Below are 23,161 nucleotides of genomic sequence, written 5' to 3'. Positions count from 1 at the left end.
ATCCATAATCCATTCAGCTTCTATTCTGAATCCCAGATTTCATCTTCATTTCAGTAACAGTCTTTACAAGGTAACTTCCTGTGAGCAAACTAATTAAATTCATTTGTTACTTGCAGATTAAGGAAGAGTCTTTGATGGGATGGAAAGACAGATGACTTTGACAAAAATATCAGTTTGTGAAATAATTTTAAAAACCCGCCCAAGTGTGTATGACCTTAAGATTCTCAAGTGAAACCAATCGGTAGGCACTGCAATCAGCTTAGAAGCAGCCCTGTGTGAAGATGAATTTTGCAAGTCTTATTATGGAAGGCATCTGCAAGGGACCAGGGAGTTACTTAAGCAGAAGGGTGTGAAAGGGAAAAGAGGAGACGCACTGCTTTTTCTCCTTTATTAATATAACTGTGACTGAGATCAACATTTCTTGGCCAGTGTCCTTAATACATACACAGAAATATTTTGAACTTTCACATGGACTACAAATAAACCAGTGGTGGACTTTTTTATTAAAAAGAGCCACTATCACTCGTATCTGGAATTTAAGAAACAAAACAAACGAGCAGAGGGGGAAAAAAGAGAGAGAGAGGCTGACCAAGAAACAGACTCATAACTACAGAGAACTGATAGTTGCCAGAGGGGTGGTGGGTGGGGGGTTGGGTTAGGTGGGTGACAGGGATGAAGGAGGGCACTTGTGATGAGCACCGGGTGATGTAAGGAAGTGTTGAATCACTATATTGTACACCTGAAATGAATAGTACACTTATGTTAATGAATTGGAATTTGAATAAAAACTTAAACAGCCACTGAAAGCTTTAATCTACCCTTTCCAGCAATTGCCAATGCAAAGCTCAAGCAATTTTAACCCATCAGGTCACACTTATAGAAAAACTATACTTAAGTTAAATGAAAACTTTAACCAACCTGATAGATAGCACATGTGGGGCATGGCACTCCAATGGGAACATCAGAGGTAAGGAATACTTTTCCAGGCCTTTGGTTTTCATTGCCACCATAGTATTTATTTTTTGCTTAAGAGAAAGGCACTTACCCTGGGGAAATTCTTAGGCAGAAGGAGGAAAGTTTCTCAGATATTTATAGCCAAAATATTTCAAATCATAGGTAGCTATATTTATGCTTGGTTCTTATTTTAATAAACAGAAAGTATTGCTGCCCCCAAAGAAATTTTCAGTATCACTTTAGAAAAAAAAAAAAAAAAATTCTCCTTCACCTCAAATGCAGGGCTTTTCTGTTTTAAAAAAGCAGGTAAAAGTTTTAAAAACACTGCAAAATACCTTACAGCCTACAGGCTTACTTAGAATCTGCCTCTTCAAATCTTTTCTACACTGATTAAAAATAAAAAAATCTACTCTTAGTGAGGAAGCGAATAAATAGCCCCCAGGCCAACTCTGGGGGAGATCAGATTATGTTCATCTAAAGCTTCATCCTCCCCAAGCCAGAGACCAAGTCACTGAGAGCACCCCTTCAGGGGGGTCACCCTATGGATGTCCTCCATTTTGGGGAGGCAGAAGCTGGATGAGAAATAAAAAATTTGCTTGGTCTTAAGCTCATGACTCAAGAGAGCACCATAAATACATAATGTCCACCTGAAATACCAATGAAACTAGCAAATACGCAGTCAGTACCCCCATACTCTGGTCCAGTATAATTTCTCTGGTTAATCTTTTATCAGCCAGTTAAAAACCTCTTTAAAAGCTTTTTAGACAATTTCTTAACAATGCCTTTGATACCATCACCCTCACTGAATAAGAAGAACAACTGATGTATAAGCTCCTACCAAGGCAGAGAGAGGGAGGAGAAGCTCATCTTCCAGAGACAGGACTTACAGGAGAACTTCCCATTAAGAGGGTTGAAATCTGAGGATAACTTCTGGCGGGAACCTGATTTCTACAGTTTCAGAGTCTTGGCTTGCCAGCCTGTCTCTTGGCTATAACTAGAAACTTCGGGCTCACACAAAGACCTGTCCCTGGTGTTTGTGCACACAGGAGGTATCTGGGCAAAAGGAATTCAATATTAACATTAAGCAGACCTTTCCGGGGAGAACAGAATAATGACTAAAGACCCCCAAAAGCTTTTCACACTGATTGCAGTTTCTGATTTAGAGCTCAGAAAGCTCTCTCTAAAGATATCCTGGAGTACTCACTGGAATGGGATAGGCTCTGAGACGTTTACAGATGAACGTGGGGATTTTTTCTGCGGCCAAACATTCAATACCACAACAAGCTGTGAAAGCTTTCATTCTGGAAGAGCAAACAGCAGCCTAAGATGAGGCTTCACGGTTCCTTCCCAGCAGGGCTCTGGGCGGGGGCTGAGTCTACACTTCTACCATCTCAGGAGTGGATCACGGACATGAAAGGGAGTTAGGGTTTCACAAAAAGAGCACTGGGCTGGAAGTCAGGAGACTTCTGATCTTGATTCTGTCCCCAACCTGTCATTTTACCTTGGCAAAGCAACTTAAGCAATTGAGCCTCAATTGCTTTCTTTGTAAAAGGGAAAACGAGGTGTGGAGGGGAGAAAACAAACAGGCGTTAAATGCCTATGATGTAGAAACACTTTGTAAAGACTGTAGCCAACAATTCTGCAATGAGGGTTATAGCAGCTTGCTCTTACAGATGAGGACATGGAGGTTCTGAGGTAAAATCATTTGACCAGAGTTAGATATTCTGGAAGAGATAATGGAGGCAGAGATCCTAGCATGGGGGCTGGAAACGGGGGCAGCTCCCCATTCCACCATGTTCCAAATAGAACTCCAAGATGTCCAAGAACTCTAAATTCAAAGTTAGCTTTCCAGAACACTGTAAAGTTATATTTGTCAAGATAAACAGATTTTTTTAAAAATTAAGTTTTTTAGAATGGTATATAATTTTTAAATGTCAATACATAAAAATCTGGGACCTGAGCCCTCAAATGTTAGAGACTGTTCTGAATGCTAAAGAAGTGCATTTTTCTTGGTGAAGAAGTATAATTATTAAATGTAGGTACATAACACCCATGTGTACCATACACTCTTGTAGGTTTTAACATCTACAAAGCTCTTTCTCCTGTGTGATTGCAGCTGATCCTCCTGACCACACACCATATATTGCAAATAAGGACTGGCAGTCAATGCCTGTGGGGCCCACATCACCCCCCTTTGCTCCACTTTTGGTTTCAGCAGCAGCTGCTATGTGGAAAGTTTCACGTGAGCTCAGATTGGCCTTGTAGAGCCGCATCCGACCTCAATCACATGCTGTGCTCACAATCATACCTCCTTCTAGCCCCGGGGACCCGTCCTTAATCTACATGCCAGCAGAGCCTAGAAGTGTGGGAAGTTAGACCCCTGAAGGATACTCTCAATCAGCTGAGAACAGGAGCCCATGAGTAATGGTTCCTGTCCTTTGGACAGGCAAATTTGAGAGGAATTCTGCATACTTCAGGGAGAGCTCAGTGAAATCAAACCCCCATAGAAGACCCTGGTGACTGTAGAAGTGACTTTGGAGACATAGTCATACATCCTCCTTCCCTGTCTCCCTCTCCCCACCTTCTCATTCCTGCTTCCAAATCAAATAACCGACTTGCACTCAAGCCCTTGTCTCAGGCCAGCCTGTGGGGGGACCCCAAACTCTGAGAGGCACTGAGGTTTCAGGGCAGGAAGTGACTTGCGCCAAGGCCCAGAGCCAGCAGGTGGTGGTGGCAGAGTTTTCTTCCTATTCTTCTGGTTCTAAACTCAATGAATCCCTTTCATCATCCACATTCAGTGGTGCACACAGGTTAAGAAACTGCAATTTCTAACTTTTGCCAATATGCAAGGCTTAAAACCAGTTTTCAAAATACATGTTTTAGCACAAAATTAAAAATAAATGATAACCATCATCTTTGCTGGGGGTTACACAGATAGTCTGCTGGGCTACCATGAAAAATTTTGCATTTCCCCAAATTTCAAAGTATTACATTTTGCTTTGCTGGTGCTAGACAAGTGCATTAGAAATGTCAAGTTTCACGCAGAGTTTTAGGGATGAGCAAGCTGAAGTTTTAGGACTTGCAGTGTTTCATGTTTAACTACTACTGGAAGCAGGATTAGAATCTTTTCTATCCCAGGCACACTCCAGCTTTGCCTACCAAATTTGTTCAATGGCGGGTTTGTAGATTATCCTCAATGATGAGCATCGGTCTGGAGCTTTGCAGTGAGCATCTTTATTCCCCCTCATTTTCCCAGCATCTGTTCTTCCCTTTTTCTTTAATAGCACCACAATTTTCCTTGGATGAACCAACCCTTCTGAACTCCCTCAATCCATGTACTTCAGGGGTAAATGAACCACCAGGCCTTAGTTCCAGAGCTCAGAATATGAACAAATGCCTGATCAATTAGTGTAGCCTCTTCCCTGGCCACAGTGATTGGCTCAGAGACGAGGAACCCAAGCCTGGCCATTAGAGTGGACAATGAGACTCCAATGGGTCCACTGAGAAATATCCACTCTTTTCCAGTGGGGAGTTATGCTAGTAGATGGCAAGTCTTCGGTGCCTGGCGGCCATCTTGCCACCACACCAGAGAAGCCTGCTTGAAAATGTAGCCAATAAAGGGGAAAGCAGGGGACAGAGATGGATGGAGACAAATGGCTGCTTTGGCACAGATGAGCTCTTCCCTGAACCTAGATTTGCCTGGGACTTGAGAGTCCCAGGAGCCACTACATTACTGCCTCATCTTCCAGCCTTCCGCCACCTGCAAGTCAACAAATCCTGCCTGAAATGAGCCCTGTCCTCGAGCATTAAAGGGACTCAGTGTAGCACTTCTCTGAAGAAACACGTATCTATTTTCCACCATGGAGGAGGAGGCAAGGAAGTCAAGCCACAGAGCAGGGCTAATCAAAATCCTGGCAGAATCATTTGGTCCCAGCTTCAGAGAGCCTAAGGAATGGGGTGCTGAACTAGTCTCTTTATGAATCCATGAAGCAGCAGGCCTTAGACAAATGCCACCACGTTTAATGGAGGGAACACTAACTCCACAGATGTCGTGTGCATCAGCCTGGTGCTTCGGTTCTCACTCCAACTGCAGCTGGAGTTCAGAGGAGAGGCCTTAGGTTGGGAATTCCTTTTACTTGGTGTGTGCATGTATGTGTGTGAATGTTTGTGTGTGGGGGGGATGTGTGCATTGTTTTTGTTTTGTTTTGTTTTGTTTGTGTATTTTTGCTTATAATTACATAGTGGCATTGAGAATCCATGTTTTCCTATCTGTAAGCTTTTGTTAGAATTCCTCATCCCTCTTCTACCCTCTGATAAGCTGAATAATGAGAACTGGAGAGGTAGATGAGAGAAAAAAAGCAGAAACCAAACCAAAACACCTGCCCCACAGCAATAAGGATGCGGAGGAAACAATGACTTATATTTGTTTTCCCCCTCCCTCAAGAAAAATCGCCATCAAATATTTACTTCAAGTATAATGTTCCAAAGCCAGGGAGACAAGTTTCAAGCTTGAAATGTGGGCAGGATTGTTGGCAATGATGCCTCGGGAGTTTTCAGAGCCTAGGACAGTCCTGATGGTGGAGGAAATGAGGAAGAGGTAAGGTGAGTGTCAGGTTTACCAGATGACCCGCCTCTGAAGAGGTGTGGAGGCAGGTGCTGGCCCAGGGACAGAGTATAAATATAGGTCTTTAAGCCTTTGTCATCTCTTAAACACACATGCAGAGGAGACGACACTCAATGCAGTATTCTGTCATGCTTGGAATACCTGAGGTTGATACATATGGCTTTTGAGTGTGACACACAAACTTACCTGATGAATTCTACAGAATAGTACTGAATGGGGGAGCTTCCTTCACTCTTTCCAGGTTTCCAAGACAGGGCCACCTCAGAATCAGAGACCACAGTGACGTGAGGCTGCTGGGGCGCTGTTGGAGGCAGGCAGGAATCTAGGCAGGACAGCAAACACCTAGAGTTGGCTGTGGTCTTGTTGCTGGGGATGTTTAATATATAGAAAGCACGTGTGCTTCCTACAGCCTAAACATCTCTATTCAGAATAGTCTCCAAATCCAAGCCAAACAAACACAAAAAAATAATCACAACTGGATTTGCCATGTAAGGTTTGAGATAATGAGAGCTGGTCTTCCTTCCTTCCCTCAATGCCCTGGCTGAAACTCTAACTAAATTAAGACATCATTGGCCCTGGGACACACAATGGTGCATACCCTTTAAAACCCTCAACTACACTCCCACCTCCTAGTAACCTTTCATCTGTTTGCATGTTAGAATTGACACCTGCGAGGAAAATGAAATGCATAGCATTACTGTCACTCATGTTCAATTCTTGTGTATGTGTGTGTGTGTTTGTGCTTGTGTATGTGTGTGTGTGTGTGTGTTGCCCCAACCATCAGAATACATACCAATGGTAGGATGTTTGGGACATGCCCTCATGCCCTCATGTGTAAAGATGGAAGACTCACTCACGATCCTATCACCCCAAGGAAACTGCTGTTACTATTTTCATATCCAGACTTTCACATCTCCCAGCCTTTACTTATACTATTGCTTATGCCAGAAACATTTTTCTTGCTGTCTCTCCTAGAGGAATCCTATGTAGTTTTCAAACTTCAGGCCAAAAATATTGATCTTTCTAAAACCTTCCCTGCACCTTGGGATGGAGGAGTGCTCCCTTCTGAGTGCTCCAGAGCCTGCTGCACAGACCTCAGATGCCCTGGAGCTGCTCATCTACTATTTGCTTCTCCCTCCACAATGAGCTTGTGAGCAATGATGATGGAGCCACCTTTGTCCCCCAGTGTCCAGCACAGTGTCACCTCAATGAGCCTTTGTTGGGTTCCCTTTGCCTATAAAATCTCCTCTCTCACTCCCCTTCCTCCCCTTCCTGATTCCCACTTACTGGTCAGACCTTCACTTAGTAGTCATCTCCCCAGGGAATTCTTACCTCACCCCTACATGGGATCTCCCTTTACATGTTCTTACAGCACTAGATAGCATTTACCATAATCCGTGACTACACCTTAACTAGGTAATGTCTTGACCCACCCCACTAAGTTCTGAGAGGACAAAGGTGTGCCTGTTTTGGTTCACCACCAGAGCCTTGCACGGTGCCTGGCACATAGTAGGTCCTCACTGATATATACTGAATGAAGGGATAAATGAATAGCACCCATTGCTTTCCCACTCTTAATGAATTGAACCCATCTTACCTTGGGGCAAAGTGGTAACATGCCGAGGGGAGCTAAGCCGCCCTTTGCCACTCTGGCTGTAAGCTGCTATGCTCACTTGATATTCAGTGCCTGGTTTCAAATCTCCAATCACTTCCTCCTGTCAATGACCAAACCGGAAATGTGTCAATGACCAGAAGTTCTTTTTGAGCAAACCAGACAATTTCCAGAAGGGTTGCACCTCGAGGCCCCTGTGAAACTTCTTGGGACAGAGATTATTTTGCTTTCTCTAGGACTGGCCAAGTTTTAAAATTTGCAAAGAGGAAAACACCATCACATATTTCCCACAACTAGAGAATTACCCTTTATTGGCATCTATACACTGTTCTAGAACTGAGACTCAGTCACCCTATCAGATTTTGCTTTTAACATTTGAGTTCCTTGATCAGAGTACTGGACTGCTAAAATTCAGGTAATAATCTTTTCCAGGGCTGGAATCCACCAGTTTTTTCTCTCCGTTTGCATGTCACAGATGCTCAGAGACTAGCCACAGCAGCAAACTGAGGTCTTGAGTTGTACCAATAAAGTAGGGACTCAAATTTGGTTCTCAAATTTTAAACTGCATCAGAATCACCAGGAGGGCTTCTTAAATTGCTGGGCCTGCCTCCCAGGGTTGCTGATTCAGTATATTTGGGAAGGGGCCCGAGATTTTGCATTTCTAAGAGTTTCCAAGTATTGCTGCTGGTCTAGGGACCCCAAATTGATGAAGGATGTATATGAGCTTCACCTGCACAGTATTGCTGACCAGAAGGCCCCAGCTGAAGAAGACTTGCTCCACTTCAGGCTTTGTGAAAAGCAGTATGCCCCTGGGGCTATACAGTGCTAACTAGTAAGTGGGGGTCTGGCTCCCACTGGTCCCAGCACACTACAGTGGAAAGGACACAGGCTTTGGAATCAATTAGTCATAGGCTTGAATCCTGATTCTGCCACTTATTGCTAGCTGTGGCCTTGAAATTAAATCCCCTGAGTCTCGGTTTCTTCCTCTGTAAAATGGAGATGATATAGAACTATCTTGCATAGCTGTAATATTTGGGATAATGTGTGTAAAGAACTCAAGAAATGGGTTGTCACGATTACTGTCTTGGTGAGGCCCCTCCTCTTCCCTGCTTACCTAGTTTCCACTACTCCTCCGAGGCCCAAACCTTCCCCAGGACTCCTGACCACCGAGACCTGATCTTACCCTACCAAGGTTGTGCCACTAATTTAGTACTTTTATATATTACAAAGTATGTATTACTACTTCTCCTATGGGACTGTAAGCCCCTTGAGAGCAGGGATCCTGTCTTGTACTTCTTCAAAACCTTCTCTGCAGATGATCAAATATCCACCGTTGCTAAGGAGAATTCACCCGCTGATCAACAAAACTTTTTAAAAGGACTCAACCAAGAGTTATCAAATACTTACTACAGGAGTCCTTAACCCTGAGTGCACATTAGAATCTCTAAAAAAAATACCAATGCCTGGACTCCACTCCAGATTACTTAAATCAGAATCCGTGGAAGGCAGGGCCCCGGGTGTCAGTATAAAGCTCTGGGCTGAGGCTAATGGGCAGCCAGGTGTATGAACCCCAGGGCCAAGGCTCGGCTCGCCCACTGCGTTCTGCATTCCATCTGTAGCCCACCTTCTCCTGTGACTCCATCCCCTCCCCTACCTACCCGGTCCTTATGTGAGTACTCAGTGCGCTCAAGTCTCTCCCACCTCAAGAATGGCCAACTATTCCCCAGCATACATGCGCCCACCTCCTCTCCACGGGGGCAACTTTCTTAAAGGAGCTGCCTCCACTTCCTCACCTCTTTTTTTTTTTTTCTAAAGAGAGAGGGAAACAAACTATAAGAGACTCTTTTGTTTCTGTTTTTTATTTGACAGAGAGAGCAGAAGCAGGGGGAGCGGCAGAGGGAGAAGCAGGCTCCCTGCTGAGGCAGGAGCCTGATGCGGGGCTCGATCCCAGGACCCTGGGATCCTGACCTGAGCTGAAGACAAATGCTTAACCGACTGAGCCCCCCCAGGTGCCCCTTCCTCACCTCTTATTCGTCCCTCACCATGCCTCTCTGCACTACAAACCTACTGAGATGTTCTTACCAAGCAAGGTCACCACACAATCTTGTAATAAATCCAATGGGGATGATTCTCCATACTTGACTTATTGTACCTTTCAATACTGTTACCTAGACTTGCTTCTGAAATTTCTTAGTTCCCTTGGGAGCCATGACTCTGCTCCTCCTTGGTCTCCTTCTACTTCTCTCATTGCTTCTTCTCAATATCCTCCACCCACTCCCCATTCTCTGCTTGCCCCATAGGTGTTGGTTTTTCCCAGGGAGTCATCCCTTGTCATCTTGCCCTCTCACTCTGTCGTCTTGCCTGGGTAAGCTCATCTACTACTTCCTTAGCTTTGAGCACCACCTTCACTTGACCCCTCCCAAATCTGCCTCTCAGCTCTGACCCACCTCTTGATGTCCAGACGTGGGTTTGCAACTGCCTCTAGAACATCTCTACCCAACAACTACCAAGCCACTAAGGTTCAACATAACCAAAGCTCAACTAATCATTTCTCTTCCTGCTACCAAAAACAAAATAAGAAATTGCTTCTCCTCTTGAGTTCGCTCTCTCATTACCCACACCACAAATTCTTGAACACTTTCCTCTCTGTGTTCACGTCTCCTCTCTAACCACCATTCAGCCAGTTACAAATACTGTCACCGGGACTCGTTCACATCACTTGAATCTGTTTAGGTCATCTCATCCTCATAGACTTAAGTCCAAGTCCTCATAGTTATGACAATGGGTTCTGACTCTCCCTGTCACCCATGCTGCCTACACCACCAGTGTAGACTCCACCTGCTAGAGTTATCTTCCCACACCTCAAATCTGAGCACGGCACTTCCCATTTTAAAATCCCCTTAGAATGGCGTAGTTGTGTCCCCCTGTTTATCCTTCCAGCATCATCTCATGTCACCTCCTTTCCTTGCTACATTCCAGTCATACCTAAGAACTTGGCAGGGCTCAAATTTATGCCATTCAATTCCTTGCCTCTGGGCCTTTGAACCTGCTGCTGCTTCTACGTGAAATGCCCTTCTCCCCACTCTTGCCTGGCTCACCCCTGCTCATCCTTCATGACTCAGTTCAGCTGAGACATTACCTCATTTCTCTGACCCCCAGCCTCCAGTCTGGTTAGGCGCCCCTCCTCTGTGCTTCCCTGGCGTCTCTGGTGTACCTCCATCTTAGCACCACTCACCTTAGATTGTAAGTATCTGTTTATTTGTCACCTTCTCCCCACCCACTTGAGGGCAGGAGCAAGTTCTTATTCCTCTGGCAACCTAAAGCTTAGGAGAGACAGGTAGCAAATGCTTAAGCAATGCTTTTTTTGATGAATGAATAAATGAAGGAAGGAAAGTGAATGAGTGAAAGAAAGAAATCAAATCAAGGTGGGTGTCCAATATAAGCAGATTACCTCATCAAGAACCAGCTTCTACGACTCACCCCTCCATCTTGATTAACAGCATCAGTACCCCTGTCCCTGGAGTTGGCAACTCCAGAGACAGGCTGACTTTCTCTTACCCACCTCCCTCCAGCCACCTCCACATGCCTTTCAGACCTGCTCCCTTCCTCCACTTCCTCTGAATCCTTACCTAGGCCATTTCTACAGCCTCCCTGAGGGTGTCTGTCTCCAATAACCCCTCCTCTCCTCTCTGCCCCACTCCATCCTCTATGCAGCTGCATGAGGGGTCTTGGCTGAACATATGGACCTCACTCCAAGCCCCCTTCCGGTCCTAACTCCCTGCATCTGCGCATCCCAGTTCCACTATCTGTCCCCTGGTTCCATGTTAAGTTGGAGATTAAGAGACTAGAGGTAGCAGGTGGATATAAAGCTTCTCACTTCTCTCTCATCAGTCATGCCCAGGCTCTTCCCAGGAGAACAGATACACTTTCAAACCAATGCCCTCACAGACTTTTGCTTTAGGATCTCTTCCCCTTGGAAGTCCTTATGCTGGATGGTGTATGGGAGGAGCTGAATGGTTATAGATTATTATAGGTATTAGCTCTGAGCCAATACCAAATACAGCTACTATTACCACGTATTGTGTGTTTTCTCTGTTCCAGGAACACATAGCCTGATTTAATTCTTTCTTCAGTCCTATAAGGTAGATCTCACTCTTACTTTCATTTACAGAGGAGAAAATAGAATCCCTGAAAAGTTAATGATTTGCTCAAGAACATAAATTTATTAAGTGGCAAAATGGGGATTTGAACTCTGTTTTGTTTGACTCCAAGGCCCAAGTTCTAATTCGATAATACATGTACAAAAAATATTAAATAATATTTAAATCAATAAAAAATACTTATCATAAACACTGAAGACCAGATTATTATTTTATTTATAAACATGGAAGTTTATGTACTGAAAATTTAAAAGTTATCACTGAAAACCTGAAAAGGACTGGTACTTGTGGGCCATTAAAAGAAAAAAGTTATCACTGAAAGCCAAGAGACATTAGACTTGCCAAAGTTGCTTATGTAGGTTAAAAAGCAAACTCCTTATTAGATATGGAAAATTAGCACTACCTTGAGCCCAGGTGTATTCTGATAGGTAAACAGGTAGAAAGTGGCCCTCCCAGAAGCCAACTATTCCCAGTCTTCCTGTTTTGACCAGCTAGTTAGGTGGCAATAAGGGAGGGAGGGTCAAGGGCACTGGGTAGCTGGGGCCATGGAAAGAGTAGCTGGACTCAATGATTTAACCATCACATCTTCCTCTGACATCAATCCTCCCAAATGGAATCTCTCATTATATTGTGACTAGGGATAACCCTTGGATTCTTTATTAAAATACCACACAATTTCACAAATCTTTCTATTTCCATCTTTAAGTGTTTTATAATTACTTGCATCAAGCTACATAAGATACTGTATATGCTCTCCTTGAAATTAAAAAACTAAGCGTTTTATTTTGTTGCCTGGTGGAAGTTTGAGAACAAGTCAAAATGCTTATCTCTCTTAGCTTTTATTTCTACACAAGAGAGTGGGAAACAGTGAGAGAAATTGCTTTCTTGGAGTACAGTCCAGAGTGAATTCAGCAGTCTTCATGGGGCCCTTCCCACACCTTTTTTGGGGGATGAGGGGGCAAAGCTGGATGCTTTGCTGCAAAATAACCCTGCTTTGTGTTTGTCTAGCCTTTTCTAAAATGCAAAACCCCAAAAGCTGCCCCCATTGTCTTCCCAATACCCCTAGTGGTTGTCATGTGATCAGAGAAAAGCAAGGCTAGTTAGTTCACTGAGTCCAGGAAGAAAGCTCAACCACATAAGTAATGACAACAATGGGTCTGGTTTCCCTCATAAGACACACCATAACCTAATATGCTTCCAATTGCTCAACTCTCAAACACAGCATATCAAATTTTCAGGCTAGCACCTTCTTTTTCAGATGTCCAGCTACCTTTTCCACATCTACTGTACCAGTCCCATTTCCTCCATTCACAAAGTCTGTGACAGGGATGATGGATCATCTCCTCATATCCATTCTCTCCTTTCTTATAATAGAACCCCTGTATATTAGTTGGGCCATCACCACTCAAAGACTACATTTCCCAGCATTCCTTGCATCCAGCTGCGGCCATATGACTAAAGTCTGTCCAATAGAATTTGAGTTAAAATGCTGAGGGCAACTTCTGGGTATCCCTTAGTAGGAAGGGCTGTGTTCCCTTCCCTCTTTTCCTCATCTATTGGCTAGAATGTGGATGTGCCAGTGAGCCAATTTGGGCCATGGGAAGGAGGACCAGAAGAATTGGCAGAGCAAAGAGAGAGAAGGATTCCGGGTCTCTGACAGACAAAAGCCACCAAAACTGGTTGTAACCAGACAGGTTATAATCCTGAAGGAAACATGAATGCATTTTGTTAGAATCACTATTATCTTGGCATTTTGGACTGTTAGACTTTTATCTTAATGACCCAATGTACAAAAATAATCTGGATAGCTATGTACAAGGAGCCCCTAAAAAGATGGGACTGCTCTTAACTGAATACCTCTTTACAATGATAAAGTCATGTAGAATGACTCTGAACTTAAATCTCTGACCCTGATTTCAGATTCCACCTTCACCCCCTTTTTCTCCTCCTGCTTGAAACCCAGGTCATTTGTTTCCAGAAATGAAGCTAGAGGTTGTCTTGTTTGCTAATCCAGACAGGGAGCTACTATACTGTAAGGGCATCCAGTGAGCAGAGCTGAGAGAAAGCATGAAACAGGAGAGCACTGGAGCAGGAACCAGGAGACCCAGGTTCTGCTGCCAAATAGCTTTGCGATCTTGGAGATGCCACTTCACTTCTCTGGGCCAAAGTTGCAACACCAAAATTCTGCAGTTGCTCTACAATGACCTTGTTGATAGTTAATAACCTTGGATTCAACTTCACAGTTGACTCTACAAGTGGAGGCTGGGCCTTAGTTGTGAATATCTAGCATCATTACATGGAAGGCACCAGAGAAACAGAAAAGTGTTATCTTCCAAACATCCTTCTTTCAATGGCCCTGAGGAAGGCTATGCAGGCCAGAGTGGAGGGGGGAGTTGGGGAGATTCTACTCCCTGCGTGGTCACAAGAAGCTAGAAAGTATCTTCCAGAGTTTCACAGGAAGGGCAGCATTGACTTTGGGGCTGTACAAATCTTCCTTGTATGGGTCTGTCCTGTGTACTGCAGGGAAAAATCATCCCTGAAGCTTGTCTACAAAAACGTCCACACTTCTGTCCATATGCTGCAGAGAGAACAAAGGAACCCCCAGCTGGAAACCATTACTGGGTCACCCCTTCATTTTACTGTCAAAGAGAGATTCAAAGGGGTTCAGTAACCTTGCCCACCCTTGCTGTGATGACAGAGCTGAGACTCCATGCAAGTCTCATGATTCCTGCCTATGTCTTCTCTCTCTAACCTTGGATAAGACCCAAGTGCCATCACTGTTCTGGGTCAGCCAGATCAGTGGACTCCAAAGCAGGATGATGGTACATCATCCTCCTAGGTGAGCAAGACAATCTTCTGAGATGCCAGAAGAAAAGAACTTTCTATTTCTGTCTTATCTCCTCCTTGAAGATTCTGTGGAACTTTCTAATGTACGTAATATACTAGTAGAGTAGCATGTGTATAATTCATAATTACACACACACACATAAATACTTTCAAATATTTTTTACTGATGATACGAATGATCAGAAAGCATGGAGCCCACCAGTTTAAACACTCACTTCTATTTCCAACTCTAAAAAAATGACCAAACTGCCCTGCTTTGTTTTACTACTTATTTTCCAGGTTGAAACTTGCAGGTTGTTCTTCTAAGAAAAAGGTAAGTGTCAAATGTTAACCGAATTAGAAGCCTCCATACAGGCAGATCATCAAAGGATACAACCCGATCTTCTGTTTGGCATTCAATCCAGCAAGTCAAGCAGTTTGAGGTAACCTGGTCCTGGCTTACTGGGAAGGACTGAAATCCTTAGAGGAAGTGAGGAAAGGAGAAGGAAAGTAGGGGAGGGGAACCCCCCCGCCCCAGCAGTGCTCACTCATTTAAATATCTTCTCTCCTTTTCAGTCTTTTTCACCTAGTTTTGGAACAGAGCTTAAATTACTTCAACCTTTAAAAATGTTCCTCTTAACCTTACTCTGCCATGTGAGATGAAGCAGCACAGAGGAGAATAAAAGCGACTTCTTTCTAAATGATTAAAAATTCACCTGGTATGCTCCCCAGTCCCTGCTTACACCGGAACTAAGCACTCTCCCTGGGGCCTTAATCAGTATGAGCGAGATGTGGGAAAATCAACATTTTGATGAAAAGAGACCCCCTGAATCCTGGGTTGGGGCAAGGGTTTAACTTTTCTGAAGCATACTTACAAAAATCACCCGATGATCAGACTGTTCCTGCAGAGGAGAAAAAACAAAACAAAACAAAACAACATGAAAGGAAAGGAAAACCTACAGGTTGCAAATAAACCCATAGAGTAGCCCCGCTTCTACAGAGAGCCATGGGCAGCAAACACACAGCTTCCATCTGAATTCTGTTGACTGCTCGCTCAGTTCTCGTTCAGCCAGCTGTGGGGCCGAGGGCTCCACGGCCATGACCCCATTTAGTGATCGCAGCGTCCTTATGCTATAGGCTGATACGACACAGCCTGGAGGTTCCCAAACTTGCTCTGCTCACGGCACCTTTGCTGTCTCAGGAACATTTTTACAGCACCTCTAAGGCCAAAGAAATGCCTAAGTAAGCGTTCTGTTTATCCACAGTTATACCCAAACAACCCGGTGGTGGTAGTTCACACAGATGTCGCTCTTTCTCTTGAAAAGCTGCAACCTTCCGCAGCACCCCTGTGAGTTTGCTGCACAGCCCCAGAGAACCCTGGCACACAGTTTGGAAACCCCAGATATGCTCCCTGTGACATAGATACTATTTGGACCCCTGTTCTGTCCACGAGGGAACTGAGGTCCAGTAAGGTTGGCTTGTTGTAATACCGCACGCTGAACTCAAGTCCAGAACCCACTCTGTTCCACCGGACCCCTCCCCTCCTCCTGACTCCCGCATGATTTCCTCTCTCCATTCTGGATATTCTGCACCTCCCCCCACCTCCCCACTGGAACACACAAGCACACAGGCATGCACACACACAGGCATGGCTTGTCCTCTTGGTTCACACCATTCCTTTTTTTTTTTTTTTTAAAGATTTTATTTATTTATTTGAGAGAGAGAGAATGAGAGACAGAGAGCATGAGAGGGAGGAGGGTCCGAGGGAGAAGCAGACTCCCCGCCGAGCAGGGAGCCCGATGCGGGACTCGATCCCGGGACTCCAGGATCATGACCCGAGCCGAAGGCAGTCGCTTAACCAACTGAGCCACCCAGGCGCCCTCACACCATTCCTTTTGATTTCAGTGCTCCTCCCTCCCCTCTGCCCTCCCAGAAACTGCCCCTGCTTCAATTCTCAGCCCCTAGGTGGACCACTTGTGAAACTTGAGTCTGTTAAGCAGCCTGTTCATGACATCTGATCTTACGTTGCCTTCCAATTGTTTATCAGCGAGAATGGGCTTTTCCCAGTAAGACTGAAAGCTGCCCGAGAATAGGGACTCTGTGTTATCCTATGCTGGGCGTATGGCAGCAACTATGAAAGTGTGCTGAAATTGGGCAAGGTATAATTTGATAGCATACTCTAATGCCGGGATGTAATGAACAGACAGAATATATTTAACATAAAGGCAAAGATCATCAGGAATGATCACTAACGTCTATCTGGCTTCTTTACGTTTTAAAAACCAAAGGCTTTTACATACGCCATTTTATTTGGAACTCACCACAGCGTAATTATTATACCCCTTTCATGGGAGAAAGGTAAGGCTTAGCCAGGTGAGGTGACTCTGGCCAAAGTTAGCCAACCTGTAAGTGCAGGAAGGATGTCTGGAAGCCCAGGGTGCCTATTTCCCTCCTGGCCCCGTGCTTCACCTTTGCACTGCAGTGCCCTCCCCAGAGATGCCAGTGTTCAGGGCAGGATCTCGATTCCAGAGGCACTGCCCAGACTCCAAGACACCTGTCACCAGCACTGTGCCCTCGCTTTCTGGACCGTGCTGCAGGCTGGTGGCCGAGGACACTGCTGGCTCCTTGGTGGGGTCCAGGTGCTCGTTGAAAGTTCCAGTGCTGAGGTGACACGGAACCTCACCTAGTGGCTTCCCAGGTGGGCTAAGCCAATCTCCCCTTTGAGGATAAAGTAAACCATAGAGGTTGGGGCTGAGGGCTTCTGGGGCAAATGAGGGCAGCTGGTACAAAAGTCTGAGATTAAAAGCGTATCATGCTTTAAAAAAAAAAAAAAAAGGTGGGGGGGAACAGCTGTAAGGTGGCTGTTTTCTCACAGGATGCATGGGGTGGGTTGAGTCCAGGATGGAAGTGCTTACCCAGAACCCTTTCTGCACGCGCCTGCCGTCCTGGAGATGCAGAGGCCAGGCGTGTGATGAGGGCATGTGCATGAAAGACGTGTGTAAATTCCAGAGGACTATACACACATGATTATTACATACACAGCTACGCACACACATGCACGCACGCAATTAGAAATCCTTCTGAATATCGCTGCAACGCCAACCAGAGGTGTGCTTTGAGGGGGCTGCCTCGATGGAGCTACTCACCGGGGCCGCAGAGTCCTGGCTGAGCAGCACAGGATGCGACCGCTCCTGCAGGGATTTATCCACGCCGACCTCGGAGTAGAAGACCTGGAAAAGAGGCAGGCAGCCGCGGTGAGAGCAGTGCTAGTACTTCTCTAGCAGATCAAGGGCCTGGGGTTCGAGCTCCACTCACAACCGCAGGGGCTTCCGAGGTGCGCTGCCTCGCCTCCCTGACCCCGGTTCTACAACGAACATCAGCTTCCCCCGCGCCCCCGGCTGGGCTCGCACACTCATGAGCCTGCAGAGTCCAGGAGGGAGCTGTGTGTCACTGAAGTGGGAGGGAGGGGGCTGGACCCAGGCCCTGCTATTCTCCCCCAAACCATGACTTTCTCAGGTAATCTTCCATCACCCCACTTTTGCTGTAACATGAGTTCAGAAACACATTTCTCTGCCTTAAGAAGACAATAGGAGGAGGGCCTATGTTTGGTGAAAGGGAGGCAGTAGGGAGTTATAGATCTGGGTGTTATAGGGAGTGGGGGGGGCTTCTGTCCCATCTAAAGTGGGCAGCCCAGCTCCAGTGGGCTCGGTGCCCCATAGGAATATGGGCCCAGGGTGGCCACCTCTCTGGATATTCCCAGAGCTTTCAGAACTCCAAATATTTATCTGAAATCTCCAAACTCCTAAAAGTTGACCCATTTTTAAAAGCCCTGTCCAAACAAAACATGTTGGTGAAATGAAATCAGTCCAGTCTATAACCTCTGATAGGTAGGAATGCATTCTCTGTTCCCTGTCCCACTTTGCCTGTTCATGTCTTTACTTTAATTCAGATTTTACAGTATTTTGTACTTGTTGACAACATTCCCCAGTGACTCCTTATTACTTCCCATGTTTCTGCTTTCACCTCTGAACTTGACTGTCGGCAGCTGAATAGCAGGAAGCATATCTTCTACTTGGTTTATATTTTCCCATCCCTGAGCAGAGTAAGGACTCCATAGATCCTAACTGACTTTCAGGCACTTACAAATACCCTTAAAAGGGAAACATTTGCTCTGGTTTCATGTAAGGAGACTGGGGCAGTGATTAATAGGGGAGAGTTGGTATAAGGAGGCCCTATATAGGAGGAGAAAGGGTAGGCAGGGCGTATAGTTACCCCAATGACACCCATGACAGAAATCCCTGTGCCCAGGTACTCACAGTATAGCCAATGACGGGGCTCCTGGGATGCCTCGGCATTCTCCACTGGATGCTGAAAGCTGTGCAGTTCAATGAGAACAGCATGATATCGAGAGGAGGCTCCACCTTGTCTGCCCCAAAGCAAAAGAGACTGTGTTAGAGGCTCCGTGCGTCCACCTTGCGTGTACTTACCGCTGGACAGCTTACTGCAGGATGATGCCGCAGGGCAGAAATCAGACACCTCTCCGGCATGCCACACCTCTATCAGCTGACTCCCCAGAACTCTGCTCTCCAACCCCCCCAACCTGGCAACCGTATGTCCCTCAGTCCCTTCTGAAACTTCTAACACCCCAGGGGCCAGCAAAGGGAGGCCAAGCACTTCCGACTTGACTCTAGGAGCTTGGAATGTATTAAAGGAAGATGATGAATTTTTTTTCTTTTTACTTAGTAACATATATATGTTTTATAGGTATGTTACATAGCTATGTCTGTTTACACAGTTCACTTATTACAGAACATCTCAAAAATATGGTTAGTTGTAAAATGGGGTTAGAAAACTTCAAATGTTTTACTGTATCCTTACTTAAATAATTTTATGGTTATGAATAATAAATTTTATGTTTATAAATATAACATACACAGATTGCCAAAATTTAGAAATGAGTCCTGTCAACATTTGAATACACTACCTCCTTTTGGTTAATGCAACTTTTTGTAAGACATCTATATGTAAATGTAGATATAGATATATAGCTATATACATATACCATATGTACATATATATTTATATATGTATGTATAACTTTCATTTTTCTTTATTGTGTTCATTATATAGAATAAATATGTATGCATATATAGTCATAATTTTTAATCTTATTTTCACTTTGTATATATACTGACAGTATATATTTATCAATCAAATTAATTATTTTTAATGGCTGTTAGTTCTTCTATATACAGTAATTCCCCCTTACCTGCGCAGGATACTTTCCAAGACCCCCAGTGGATGCCTGAAACCACAGATAGTACTGAACCCTATATATACTATGTTTTTTCCTATAAATATATACCTACGATAGTTTATTAATTAGGCACATCAAGAAGTTAACAATAACTAATAATAAAATAGAATAATTACAATAAGCTACTGCAGTAAAAGTTATGTGACTGTGGTCTCTCTCAAAATACCTTATTGTACCATACTCGCCCTTCTTCTTGTGATAACATGGGATGATAAAATGCCTACACAATGCAGTGAAATGAGGCGAATGATGGAGGCACTGTGATGGAGAGTTAGGCTACGCTGACCTTCCAATGAAGTCAGAAGAGGCATCATCTGCTTACAGACTAGTTGACGGTGGGTGACTGAAACTGCTGACATTGAAACCAGACAGGTGGGGGGCGACTGGGATGTACATGCCACAATTTACACTATTGCTCGTTCCACTATTGTTAAGACACTTAATTTATTTCCAATATTTTGCGATTTTAAATAATGCTCCATGAGGGACACGTGGGTGGCTCAGTCAGTTAAGCTTTTCCCTTCAGCTCAGGTCATGACCCCAGGGTCCTGGGATGGAGTTCCGCATTGGGCTCCCTGCTCAGCGGGGAGCCTGATTCTCCATCTCCCTCTGCTGCTCTCCCTGCTTGTGCTCTCTAGCATGCTGTCTCTCAAATAAATAATAAAATCTTCATAAATAGTGCTCCATGAGGGCAGGAACTAGGTATGTCCAGTTCAGAGCACAGAGACTAATAAATGAAAGAGCTTGAGTGGATGAATGTTCTTCCATTTGATTTCCCACTTGCCAGTATGGCCTGATGATCGTTCTTTTTAACAACTGTGTAGAATTCTCTAGTATATCAGTTAGGTTACTTTGTCTGCCATTCACAGAGATCTAATGTGTCAACTTATTAGACTGCAGCTGGGGCCTCCCATCCTTTTTTTTTTTTTTTTTTTTTTTTTAATGTCTCATGAGAGACAGAGCGAGAGAGAAAGGCAGAGGGAGAAGCAGGCTCCCAAGGAGCAGAGAGCCCGATGTGGGACTCGATCCCAGGACCCTGGGATCATGACCTGAGCTGAAGGCAGACGCTTAACCATCTGAGCCACCCAGGCGCCCTCCCATCCATGTTTTTAATAACAGAAACCAAGGCCTTTCTGGTGCCCAAGTAGTAGAGGCTCAGTCTGTCACTTGGCAAGAAGTGCCAGTCTAGGGGGCAGCTGCCGCCCCTCCCTGCCCATAGACACCTGCCACAGCCACCACTGCTGTCACTCAGGGCTTTGGTCTTCAACTACTCTCTGGCTCCGCTTTGGTTCAAGATCTGAAGTCCCATCTGGTTAGCCAATTATGTAATGTGACTCCCCCTTGACTCCACCAAGGGGTCAGAGAGGAAAGATCAGTTTTTTCCGGTTCCCAAACTGGGAACTGACAGACGAAGGGAGTCTTGGGAATAGTTCTTCTATTGATCTCATCCCATAGTACTGAAGGCTCCTTAGAGGAGAATCAGATCCTAGGGAAAGAGCAGTGGGAGGTGGGAAGGCCAAATACTCTGCTACTTAGAGCACATATGTACACTAACTGTTACTCCACTGATTGATATCCAGGTTGTTTCCAAAATTTCACTGTTAAAAATAATGCTGAGGAGAACATTTGTGTATGTGCCTTTTTGTTCACATGTCCGAATATTTCTAAGATGAATACCTATCAAAAATTATGGATATATCTATCCTAAAACAGTGAAATACACATTCTTTTCAAGTGTACTTGGAACATCTCCAGAATAGATTACACATTAGGCCACGAAACAAGTCTCAACAAATTCAGAAAGACTGAAGTCATACCATTATCTTTTCCAACCACAAAAGCTTGACAATAGAAATCAACCACAAGAAAAAAATATGAAAGACCACAAATACATGGAAGTTAAATAACATGGTACTGAACAATGAACAGGCTAACCAAGAAATCAAAGAGGAAATAAAAAAATACATGGAGACAAATGAAAATGAAAACACAATGGTCCAAAATCTTTCAGATGCAGCAAAAGCTGTTTTAAGAGGGAAGTTTATAGCAATACAGGCCTACCTCAAGAAGCAAGAAAAATCTCAAATAAACAACCTAATCTCACACCCAAAGGAGCTAGAAAAAGAAAAGCAAAACTCAAAACCAACAGAAGGAAGGAAATAATAAAGATTAAAACAGAAATAAATAAAATAGAAACTAAAACAAAACAAAACCAATAGAACAGATCAATGAAACCAGGAACTGGTCCTTTGAAAAGATCAACAAAACTGATAAACCTTTAGCCAGACCCATCAGAAAAAAAAGAAAAGAGAGAAAGAGAGATAAAGAGAGATGGAGGATTCAAACAAAAAGAAGAGAAATAACAACTGACACCACAGAAATACATAAGATTATAAGAGAATTTTATTTAAAAATTATATGTCAACAAATTGCCAACCTAGAATAGATAAATTCCTAGAAACATATAACCTCCCAAAACTGAATCATGAAGAAATGCAAACTTTGAACAGATGGTTACCAGCAACAAAATTGAATCAGTAATCAAAAAAATTCCCAAGAAACAGAAGTCCAGGACCAGACAGCTTCACAGGTGAATTTTACCAAATAATTAAATTAGAGTTAAAAACACATTTTTCTCAAACTATTCCAAAGAATAGAAGAGGAAAGAAAGCTTCCAAATTCATTCTATGAAGCCAGCATTACCTTGATACCAAAACAAGATAAAGACACTATAAAAAAAAAAGAGAACTATAGGCCAATATCTCTGATGAACATAGAAACAAAAATCTTCAACAAAATATTAGTGAACCAAATCCAACAATACAATAAAAATTCACTCACCATGATCAAGAGGGATTTATTCCTGGGATGCAAGGGTAGTTTGATATTCACAAATCAATCAACATAATATATCACATCAACAAGAGAAAGGATAAAAACCATATGATTATTTCAATAGTTGCAGAAAAAGGGGCGCCTTGGTGGCTCAGTCGTTAAGCATCTGCCTTCAGCTCAGGTCATGATCCCAGGGTCCTGGGATGGAGTCCTGCATCGGGCTCCCTGCTCCGCGGGGAGCCTGCTTCTCCCTCCCCCAATCCCCCTGCTTGTGTTCCCTCTCTCCCTGTGTCTCTCTCTGTCAAATAAATAAATAAAATCTTTAAAAATAATAATAAAAAAATAGTTGCAGAAAAAGCATTTGACAAAGTACTACATCCATTAATGATAAAAACTCTCAACAAAGTTAGGTCTAGAGGGAACATACTGCAACATAATAAAGGCCATCTATGAAAAACTCACAACTGACATCATACTCAAAGGCGAAAAACTGAGAGCTTTCCGCCTAAGATCAGGAACAAAACAAGAATGGTCACTCTCACCACTTTAATTCAACATAGTACTAGAAGTCCTAGCCACAGCAATCAGGCGAGAAAAAGAAATAAAAGTCATCCAAATTGGTAAGGAAGAAGTAGAACTTTCACTGTTTACAGATGACATGCATGATACTATATATAGGAAACCCTAAAGACTCCACCAAAAAACTGCTAGAACTAATAACTGAATTCAGTAAGGTTGCAGGATACAAAATCAATACACAGAAATCCATTACATTTCCATACATGAATAATGAAGTAGCAGAAAGAGAAATTAAGAAAACGACCCCATTTACA

At 43.9% G+C, this 23,161-nt stretch overlaps 1 protein-coding gene across 2 annotated transcripts in view; it reads right to left on the bottom strand.

The window, feature by feature from the left end:
* The window catches only part of LOC118006540 (pikachurin), a 175,785-nt gene that overhangs the window by 93,142 nt on the left and 59,482 nt on the right, over positions 1–23,161 (bottom strand). For both annotated transcript variants that reach the window (XM_034999242.1, XM_034999243.1), the window contains exons 2-6: positions 18,493–18,602; positions 17,323–17,406; positions 15,052–15,078; positions 7,176–7,293; positions 5,765–5,900 (exon numbers count right to left, since the gene is read on the bottom strand). In XM_034999242.1, coding sequence (XP_034855133.1) covers positions 5,765–5,900; positions 7,176–7,293; positions 15,052–15,078; positions 17,323–17,406; positions 18,493–18,602 — 475 coding nt within the window. The remainder of the gene's footprint in view (positions 1–5,764; positions 5,901–7,175; positions 7,294–15,051; positions 15,079–17,322; positions 17,407–18,492; positions 18,603–23,161) is intronic.

This window comes from Mirounga leonina, unplaced genomic scaffold (genome assembly GCF_011800145.1).
Source record: "Mirounga leonina isolate KUSES-001 unplaced genomic scaffold, KU_Mleo_1.0 Mir_97, whole genome shotgun sequence".
Taxonomy (NCBI): Eukaryota; Metazoa; Chordata; class Mammalia; order Carnivora; family Phocidae; genus Mirounga; species Mirounga leonina.
Note: the sequence above shows the minus strand (reverse complement) of the source record. Positions and strands in the feature narration are given on the sequence as shown.